General features: G+C 35.0%; 2 protein-coding genes across 2 annotated transcripts; one reads left to right on the forward strand and one right to left on the reverse strand.

Moving 5' to 3' along the window:
• Positions 1-2,532: 2,532 nt before the first annotated feature.
• On the reverse strand, positions 2,533-3,114 carry LOC103846093. The gene has a single exon (XM_009123012.1). It carries the CDS (start codon positions 3,112-3,114, stop codon positions 2,533-2,535), a length of 582 nt encoding a protein of 193 aa, XP_009121260.1.
• Positions 3,115-5,136: 2,022 nt separating this feature from the next.
• LOC103846095 lies at positions 5,137-5,688 on the forward strand. The gene has a single exon (XM_033282893.1). The coding sequence runs from the start codon at positions 5,137-5,139 to the stop codon at positions 5,686-5,688; it is 552 nt and encodes a 183-aa protein (XP_033138784.1).
• Positions 5,689-11,474: the final 5,786 nt, after the last annotated feature.

The raw sequence follows: 11,474 nt of genomic DNA on the forward strand, positions 1-11,474 counted from the left end.
AATTGATGTTCATTTTGTGCATTATAATGCTACATCCAGATGGATCACCCAACTGAATTTTTAAAAATTCATCTCAAATTCTCACCCAAATGAAGGTGAGTTTTGATGGTGCATCTCGATGCAGATGCATCTAGTTCAGTCCAAAATGATAAATGACAAAAATGACTTTTTAAAATCAAAATATTATTTTCAAACCGTAAATTCTATTTTTTGCATACACATTTTTCCGATATAACCAAAAAGGCATTTTCTTACAAAAACTGAAAAACACACTTTCCCGCCAAAACCGCAAGATGCGTTTTTCACAAAAAAAAACATAAAACACACATTTTCATAAAAACACATTTTTCGGCTAAACCAGTAAAACCACACTTTTCGATCAAAACCGAAAAACGCATTTTTCCGTCAAAACAAAAAAAACGCATTTTCCCATCAAAACCCAAAAAACGCATATTCCCGCCAAAACTCCAAAAGCATTTTCTGGCCAAAACCGCAAAAAACATTTTCTCGCCAAAACCGGAAAAACGCAATTTTCCCGCCAAAACTGAAAAAAACGCTCGCCAAAACCGGAAAACACAATTCTCCCGCCAAAACCGGAAAACAGAATTTTCCCGACAAAACCGAAAAACGCATTTTTCCGCCAAAACTGAAAAACATAATTTTACCGTCAAAACCGGAAAACACATTTTCCCGCTAAAACCGGAAAAATGCATTTCCCCGCTAAAACCAGAATAACATATTTTCCCGCCAAAACCGGAAAAACGCATTTCCCGCTAAAACTGGAAAATGCATTTTTCCGGAAAAACCGGAAAACACATTTTTCTGCTAAAACCGGAAAAACACATTTTCCCGCCAAAACCGCAAAAATGCTTTTCCCGCCAAAATCGCGAAAAAACTTTCCCCCAAAAATCGCAAAAAAAGAACTTTTCCCGCCAAAATCGTGAAAAAAAACTTTTTCCGTCAAACACTTTTCCCACCAAAACTTCAAAACACACTTTTTCCGTCCAAACCGCAAAAACGTATTTTTCTGCCAAACCCATAAAACGTATTTTTCCGCCAAAACCATAAAAATACACTTTTTCGCGAAAAACACATATTTCCTCAAAAATCGCAAAAATATTTTCGGCCAAAACCGTAAAAATGCTATTTTTCCGCTGAAACGTAAAAAATTATATTTTAGTCATTTTATTAACAAAGTCCACCTGGATGCAGATGAAATTTAAAAAATGAAAAGCAAACGAACATAGTTGCATTCAGATGATTCATCTGGATGCATGAACGAAATGAAGAAACGAACAACACCCAGATGGAGCATCTGGATAAGACATCTAGATGGACCATCTGGATGCATCTTCTAGATGTACAAACGAACATAGCCTAACTGTAAAAAATTAACTTTAGAATTTACGTTGTAGAATTTTTTGATTTAGCTTTAAGGATGTAACTTTAAAATTTCCTACGGGTAAAAAGATGGAGCTTTAGAAAATAAGATTTTTACAACCATTTTTTGTGTAGTTTTAGTTTTTTGGTTGTAGCTTTAAAAGCTAAGATAAAGCATGATTGGTAGTATTTAAGGTTGTAGATGAAAATTAAAGCTAAAGTCACTTCCTACAGCCCAACCAATCACCCTCATATAAATCTTATATATTAAAACAGAAGTCACAACATTGATTCATGTGTGATTTTTTAAAAAATAGACCTAATGGAGCCTACCAGAAATTTTTATTGAGCTATCAGTAATTAGATTTAAAAAATAGATGATTCATTGCATTTGTAGATATTATAAATTATATACATATAATTTAATATTGTAATACTATACCTCCATATGTTAATTATTTAAATATTTGTCGATGTTAACTTTTAAAATTATATATATTTTTTTAAATAACAAAAATCATATTATCTAACAATGATTAATCTTTACTACCTTAAACCAATGAAAACAAATTACCTATATAGTTTATTTTAAAAATTAAACAAAAACTAAATGTTTAATTATTTATTCGATAATATAAATCTATGAAGTGAAAACTTTAATTTCTTAAAAACTTTCTAAATTTGTGAAATGTCACAATATTTTTGAATATGACAATAAAACAATATTTTACTAATATATATATATATATATATATATATTTATGATTTTAATAATGAAATAATAATCCAAAAATATATATATAGAAGAAGATACAAATACATGTGAAAGTTTGAAACAATTTATTCAAAGAAAAAAATATATTGTATACTTATTATGTTTTAAAAATTGATAGACACATGTATATTATAATATATACCAATTTAGAATTGAAAACAAAATGTTTTTTTTTTGTCAAAGAAATTCTCATTTCAAAAGTGTGAAGTCAACTCACTTGGGATCCAAACAAATTAAACAAAAGAAAACAGAGCCAATAGGCTTAACCAAAACAAATAACAAAGAACTCCCCGGGGAGTAAAGAGAAGAGGCTTGACGATCAGCAGTATGAGATGATCTCAATTTCGCCAGTCTTTAGTGATGCTGAGCCAGAGATACTATCTAGCAGATATTGCTTCCTGAAGGATACGTTCTTCAAGCCACGCCGGCCCTTTGAACGCTACATAAGATTGGTATCTATGGTCCCTGGTAACACTGGTAGCTATATCTTTTGCAAGGGTATTTGCTTCCATCGAGACCAGATTAAAACACCCCATTTCAAAAGTAAGAAGCGCATTATGTATCTCCAGCGCCCATGGTGATTGGTCACGTAGACCTCTTGGGTCAAAGAGTAAGTCTTGTAACCGAGGGGAGGAGACTTCCATTATTACCCGTTGCCATCTTATATCTTTCATAGCTGCCACTGCCCATGAGAGAGTAATCTGTTCCGCCTGACGAAGAGATGAAATTCCACTGAACCTCCTACGACTGTGACAAAGAGCTTTACCATTGGAGTCCCGAGCAAGCCATGCCCCTCCACAGGTGTTAGAAGCCTCTGACCAGGAACATGCCACATTACATTTCACAAACCCAGCTGCCGGTTTAGTCCATGTAAGAGGTTGCCCTGCAATCTGTGGCGTTGGTATGCTTGCTTCCAGCTCTACGGTTTGAAGCTTAAACCAAATTTCCGCTTCCTCCATGGCTTTGGATAGGATTTATGTTGCTGAAAGCCTTAATTGCTCAAAGCACAATAAGTTCTGTGCCTTCCAAACTTGCCAAAGAATCCAAGGGAAAGCATATCGCAGGTTGTGATTCAGACCACTGTTCTTACTACACGAGAGTAAGTAGTGCATGTTTAAGAAAACAGAGTTATGCGAGAATCCTGCAGGGGGAAGTGGAAGCTCAGAGAGCTCCCAGACTTCCTTCGCTCTGGGGCAGTGAAACAACATATGGCTTATATTTTCGGAGCCAGACCTACATACAGAGCATGTTGCCTCTACCTGAATACCTCTGGATCGAAGTTGTTGCTTGACTGCCAAGGCACCAGACAGAGATTTCCATAAAAAATGCCGAAGCTTTGGAGATGGAAAACAAAATGTTTATACCAAAACAAATGAAAACAAAAATCTGCGCAGTTGCACGGATCGAGATCTAGTTATGATCTTAAAATCGATGGTCTTTGCCTCTTTTTTCTTACAACATTTCAGTTCAGTTTTTATCTTAATTTTTTTTTCAGTTTTGTTATATTCATGCTAGTTATTCCACAAGACCATGTGTTTTGTCTCCTGAGAAACAAGATTATTTGTTAACTGGATAGTAATACGTAGTGGTTGTACAATTAAGAACCTACCTTTGTATTCTTCATGTTACAATGATAAAAATTATAGTGTTACAAAATGTTAAAACCATTTAATGTATAAACATTAGTATAAAACACTCACCTTGCGCGCAGGTTATCATCCAGTAGAAGCAGAGGCGTGCTTACAGTGTATTGAAAAAGACATTCGCCTTAGGCCTCCGAATAATATTACGTTTTTTAGGGCTCCAAAATTTAAAATAACTTCTAGTTTAGTTGCTTAAATTTATTTCTAAAAAAACTTTCCACGAGAATCGAATAACTCAATTTCTAAATTCATATATTTTTTTCTTATAGGACATAACATAGCATATTTACCGTATAAACTTATTCTTGTAAGTGTTAAACTTATGTATTTCGCGAAGGTGATATATCGTATTAGAAAATTGTTTTTTTATATTTATATATAAATTTATTTTTAAACTTGCCTTAGGCCCCTAAAACCCTTCGCACGGCACTGAGTAGAAGAATACATTATTTGTTGGCTCCTTTGCAGTTTAAGATTAGATTGTTGAAGATAAACATGTAATAAAATAATGATTCTCCAGATCTTTCTTTGACCGACTGAAATGACCGCCTTTTGTTATTTTAATATTTTCACCTTACTATAAATAGGTGTATTACCCCTTTGTTGTGCGTGGAGTTTTACGATTGAAACAATAATCAAAAAGATCAGTTTCTCTTTTTTTCTCACGTCATCTCACATCAAAGAAGATATATTATATTTATATCTTTTGTTTCTCACTTCTATTTAGTAATACACAACACGTTATCAGCACGAGACTCTGACCAACTGAAGTTTATCAATCTAAAAATTCTTAAACCAGCCGAGGTAATGTTTAAATTTATGTATTTCAATACACTTAATTTATTTAAATTTTATTATTATTTCGGAGTGAGAGGCTGGACCTTCTCCGTTCGGGATGATAGGCGCTGCCTTTCCCGACTGATCGTTATGGTAGGCTATGCCTTCACGATCAGAAAAACACGTGGTAGGCTTTGCCTCCGTGAATAAAAATAAAAGTCAAAATGGTAGACCATGTCTCCTCGGACTTTGAAAAATGATCAATATGGTAGTCTATGACTCCTCGGATCATGTGGTAGGCTGAGCCTCCCGATTTTATTTATGCTATTTAAATTCTTGCAATTTAAATTTCTGCAATTTAAATTTCTGCAATTTAAGTTTATGCTTTTATTTTATGCCTTTAATTTCTGCATTTAAATTACGCTTTTAAATTCTTGTAATTACTATATTTATATATATTATTCTATGAATACAGTTATCATGTCGAATTTGACAAAGCTCGAAATTAATGCCCTGGATATTACGGGAAATAATTATATGACCTGGGCAGTGGGTGCAAAAATGCACCTGAGAGGAAACGGGCTTTTGGAAACCATCGATAGTTCAAAAACGGTGTCGGATGAGAAAAAGGCTAAAGCCATGATATTTTTACGACACCACATCCATGATGGTTTAAAGGATGAATATATTACGAAAGAGGATCCTTGTGACCTCTGGAAATCTTTAAAAGAGAGGTTCGATCACCAGAAATATGTGATCTTACCGAAAGCTAAACACGAGTGGATCCATCTCCGGTTCCAGGATTACAAAAGTGTTAGTGAGTTTAATTCCGCGATGTTCGGAATTACTTCGAGGATGATGTTATGTGGAGAGAAAATAAGTGATTATGATATGATCGAGAAAACTCTCTCCACGTTCCATCCTGAAAATGTAATCCTGCAACAACAATACCGAGTGAGTGGATATACCCGTTACTCGGAGTTGATGCAAGTCCTCCTTGTAGCGGAGCAGAATAATCAACTCGTGACTTTAAACCATCAAGCTCGTCCCACTGGATCTGCTCCATTCCCTGAAGCGAATGTTGCATCATCCAGTTATGATAATAGGAGATGACGAGGTCGTGGACGTGGTGGAAACCGTTATCATGGTCGTGGAAGAGGACGAGGAAGAAGATTCCGTCCCTATGATGAAAGAAATAATAAAGACTTCCACGAAAATGAAAGGAATGAAAAGGGCCAGGATGATAAAAGGCAAACGGAAAAGGTTTGCTACAGATGCGGCATGAAAGGTCATTGGGTACGTAACTGTCGTACACCAAAACATTTAGCCGATCTGTATAGAGAATCCCAAAAGGGAAAAGAGAAAGGAAGAGGTGAAACTAACTTCATCTCTGATGAACCTGGGCCATCCTTTCATGGTTTAAACGATGATACTCATCTTGACGTATCAGACTTTCTGGTTGAACCAGAAAGTATCGATGAGTGATATAAATCGATGTGATATAAGTAGACTGTATTATAGTATCTATATCTTTTGTTGTAAGATATATGTTATGTTCCGTGTTTAATGTTTAATAATATAGGTTTTATGAATATTTTATATTCAGAAAATGCCAAACTTTGAGACTATGGATGGAGATTTGTGTTTGGCAGATAGTGCGTCAACGCACACGATAATTAAAGATAAGAAATATTTCTCCAGTCTCAAAATAAGAGATTACGCTGGAAGCGTAAGTACAATATCTGGTAATGCAAAGATTATTATGGGCTCTGGAAGAGCGAAATTTTGAATGCCAGGGGGAACAATATTTGAAATAAGTGATGCATTGTATTCCCCCAAGTCTCATAGAAACTTGTTAAGTTTTAAGGATATCCGAAGAAATGGATATCATATTGAGACTATGAATAAAGATGGCATTGAATTTCTTTGCATTAAGTCCGAGAGGAAACATATATTGGAAGAGTTAAGAATGTTATCCTCTGGACTATATTGTACAAAAATAACCATGACTGAGTCCTATGCCGTGGTAAACATGAAGTTTACTGATACATTTAAAATATGGCATGAAAGGCTAGGACATCCTGGTTCAGTCATGATGAGAAAAATAGTGCAAAATTCGAATGGCCATCCGTTGAAAAACGGAAAAATTTTGCAAACGGGCGAGTTTACATGTAATGCATGTTCTCAAGGAAAGCTTATAACTCGGCCATCACCTGCAAAAGTAGGCAATGAATCACCAATGTTTTTAGAAAGAATACATGGTGATATATGTGGGCCGATCCACCCACCGTGCGGGCCATTTAAGTATTTCATGGTATTGATTGACGCATCTACTAGATGGTCAAGTGTGTCTCTTTTGACGACACGAAATACGGCTTTCGCAAAGTTCATTGCCCAGATAATAAAGCTGAGAACGCAGTTCTCAGAATATGCCATTAAGAAAGTAAGGCTTGATAATGCTGGTGAATTTACATCGCAAGCCTTTGATGATTATTGTATGTCAATGGGGATTGATGTGGAGCATCCAGTCCCCCATGTGCATACACAAAATGGCATGGCTGAGTCATTGATAAAACGGTTGCAGTTGATTGCAAGACCGTTAGTCTTGAGAACAAAGCTCCCAATTTCTGTATGGGGTCATGCTATATTGCATGCGGCTGCACTGGTTCGGCTAAGACCGAGTGCATATCATAAGTACTCCCCTTTACAATTGGCATCTGGACAAGAGCCAGATGTATCACATCTCCGTATCTTTGGGTGTGCGGTCTATGTTCCGATAGCTCCGCCACAAAGAACAAAAATGGGCCCACAAAGGAGATTGGGAATATATGTGGGTTATACGTCACCAAGTATAATAAGATATCTGGAACCAGTAACTGGTGATATGTTTACGGCAAGGTTTGCCGATTGCCACTTTAATGAGGATGAATTTCCAGCATTAGGGGGAGGAATTAGAGAAATTCCTAAAGAGATTACTTGGTGTACACCGTCGTTGTTACACCTTGATCCCCCTACGAATCAAAGAGAACTGGAAGTTCAGAAAATTGTGCATTTGCATAATTTGGCAAACCAGTTACCAGATGCATTCACAGATACAAGAAGGGTGACGAAGTCATGTATACCCGCTGAAAATGTTCCATCAAGAGTTGATGTTCCTAAAGAACAAACTGATGGTAACAGAATGAATGAACCTAGGGTTCAGTTAAAGAGGGGGAGGCCAGCGGGTTCTAAAGATAAAAATCCCCGAAAGAAAAAGAAATTGGATGAACAAAGTAAGGTTCTAGAAGAACCTGATACTGAAAAATGTCTGAAAGAAGACATAGATAAAGATGGTCCAGATGACGAGAAGGGAACAGAAAAGTATGAGATTTCCATCAACTACGCCGAGATGAAAAGATATGGATCAGAAATAAGATAAAAGATGTTGATGGAATGTTCTCCTTTTCTGTGTCCAAAGAGATCGATCATGAAAATGATGATCCCGATCCAAGGTCCATTTTAGAATGTCAAAAAAGACATGATTGGGAGGAGTGGAAGAAGGCCATTCAAATTGAATTATTCTCCCTGAATAAAAGAAATGTCTTTGGACCTATAGTCATAACGCCTGAGAATATAAATCCTGTTGGGTATAAGTGGGTATTCGTGAGAAAAGTAAATGAGAAAAATGAAGTAACACGATATAAAGCCCGATTAGTTGCCCAAGGTTTTTCTCAGAGACCGGGAATTGATTTTGAGGAAACGTATTCCCCGGTAATGGATGCAATTACGTTTAGATTTTTGATGAGCCTAACGGCGTCTAAAAATCTTGAAATGCATCTCATGGACGTTGTGACTGCATATTTGTATGGATCGTTGGATAACGATATATATATGAAACTCCCTGAGGGATTGAAAATGCCAGGGGCATTGAAAGAAGAATCCAGGGAGATCTGTTCGGTCAAGTTACAGCGATCACTTTACGGATTAAAGCAATCCGGACGCATGTGGTACAATCGCTTAAGTGAATATCTTTTGAGTAAAGGATATGTTAATAATGCGATATGTCCATGTGTTTTTATAAAGAAATCGTCATCTGGCTTTGTGATCATTGATGTATATGTAGATGACCTGAACATAGTTGGAACTCAAAAGGAGGTTGATGATGCTCGAACTCATATGAAAGAGGAGTTCGAAATGAAAGATCTCGGCAAGACAAAGTTTTGTCTTGGGCTCCAGATAGAGCATCTCCGAGAAGGAATATTTGTGCATCAATCAAACTATACGAAAAGGTTATTGAAACGCTTTCGTATGAACAAAGCGACTCCTTTGAGTACTCCAATGATTGGTAGATCTCTCAATGTTGAGAGTGATCCTTTTAGGCCCTGTGAAGATAGCGAGAAGATATTAGGTCCAGAAGTACCTTATATGAGTGCTATCGGTGGGCTGTTATATCTTGCAAACTGTACCAGACCAGATATAGCTTTTGCTACTAATCTACTAGCGAGATATAGCTCTGCTCCTACTCGCAGGCATTGGGACGGAATAAAACACTTATTCCGTTACCTTCAAGGTACAGTTGATTTAGGGTTAATGTATTTTAAAAAACCCGAGTTTGGTATAGTTGGTTTTGCAGATGCAGGATACTTATCAGATCCTCATAAGGCTCGATCGCAAACCGGTTATGTTTTTACAATTGGTGGAACCGCGATCTCTTGGCGGTCCCAGAAACAAACTCTGGTTGCGACATCTTCAAATTATGCAGAAACTATTGCACTTCACGAAGCATGTCGAGAATGTGTGTGGCTTCGGTCAATGAGTTACCACATACAAGAATCAAGCGGAATAGTCAACGAGAAAGAGCCGACGAAAATATTTGAAGACAATTCGGCTTGTGTTGCTCAACTTAAAGAAGGCTATATCAAGAGCGACAGAACAAAACACATCCCTCCAAGATTTTTCTCGTACATAAGGGAGCTCGAGAAAAATAAAGAAGTGGCCATCGAATATGTACGATCATGCGACAATCCAGCTGACTTGTTCACCAAAGCTCTTCCGACTACAACATTCAGAAAACATGTCTACGGTATCGGAATGCGGCATTTGCGTGACTTGTAACAAGGAAGCTAGGTCCACTACTTTCAGGGGGAGATTACGGTAGTGTACTCTTTTTTCCTTGTCATGGTTTTTGTCCCAATGGATTTTTCCATGACTAGGTTTTTAACGAGGCACTACGTAATAAAGATGGAGAATCAAGGGGGAGTGTTGAAGATAAACATGTAATAAAATAATGATTCTCCAGATCTTTCTTTGACCGACTGAAATGACCGCCTTTTGTTATTTTAATATTTTCACCTTACTATAAATAGGTGTATTACCCCTTTGTTGTGAGTGGAGTTTTACGATTGAAACAATAATCAAAAATATCAGTTTCTCTTTTCTTCTCACGTCATCTCACATCAAAGAAGATATATTATATTTATATCTTTTGTTTCTCACTTCTATTTAGTAATACACAACATAGATGGATTTATAGTGAGAAACATAACGTTTATACTAATGTTTATGTTAGTATAAAACTCACCTTGCGCGCAACTTTTACTCGCATTTGCTTCTCCACAAATATGCGTAAAAGTTGCTCTATTCATCTTCTGCAGCTACTAAGTTATATCATTCTTTTTACCAAACGAAAAAAAGTGATATGATTGCAGATATTCATATTTCAAAATTGTTGTAAATCCGGTTAAGTTGACTGACCAGGACAGCACAATCCGGTTATCGAGTAGAAGACCATGTGTTACTTATCTAGCGGTTGAAAAATCTGCTATAAACTAATATTGATTTGTCTTTTCACCTTTGTTTTCTTTACAACAATTCTGTTTTGTTATATCCATGTTAATAGTTAACTATTCGGGGCACAAATTAGATATCTGATTTTTTAGAGGTATTTATGATCTAATATGCTTTGCCTGAATAATCAATCATCCGATTCGATTTGATCCGTACCCACCCGAATATTCGGTCATTCGGATATCAGAAAATTTTTAGATTTTGGATATCCGATTCGATTCGTAAAATAATTCAAAAATAAAATAAAATATATTTTATTACGAAAAAGTATTTGCTTTTTAAAATTCTAATTACTAATATAATAACTTTAGTATATAAATACTGTAAAACTTCTACAAAATATAATATATAACATATATGTATCCTACTATATAAAAGGAGCTAAATTATTGATTCCTAAGCCTATCCACATGTACACAAATATTCAGGACCAACCAATATGTCAAGTCATCACGAAGTGGGCTTGCAATTAAAAAAAACATTCAACAATTCGCAGCCCATTAGATCCATCTCCTAGCCCACTCCCGAGCCAGTCTCTCATAAGCATAATCCCGTGTTCTAAACATCCCGTGTTAAATTTTTTAAAACACTCATATCTTAAAAATAGTTTAGAAAATATATTTATATAAATGTTTTTTTCTTGAATAATATTTAATTATAATTTTTTGTATCTTTTTAATATTTATAATAAAAATATTGTTTTCAGATAGCAACAAAATATATATAAGAATTATCTTATTTTTAATTTTTTTTTTATTATATTATTTTAGAATCAAATATTTAATATTAGTATAAAATATAAATTTTATATAATTAAAATAAAATTTGTTTTTAATTATATATAAAATTCATTAAGGGTATTGTTTTAATTAACACATTAGCGAATCAGTTAGAAATTAATAATAAATCAATAACCTATCCAAAGTCTAAAACCTAATAAAATATGACAAATGAGAAAAACTAACTAAATTTTAATATAAAATAGAAATTTAATATTACTAAAATAAAATTCATTTTTAATATATATATATAATATTAATTAAGGGTATTTTTTAAATTAATAAATTAGTGAC

The sequence above is a fragment of the Brassica rapa genome, chromosome A10 (genome assembly GCF_000309985.2).
Source record: "Brassica rapa cultivar Chiifu-401-42 chromosome A10, CAAS_Brap_v3.01, whole genome shotgun sequence".
NCBI lineage: Eukaryota > Viridiplantae > Streptophyta > Magnoliopsida > Brassicales > Brassicaceae > Brassica > Brassica rapa.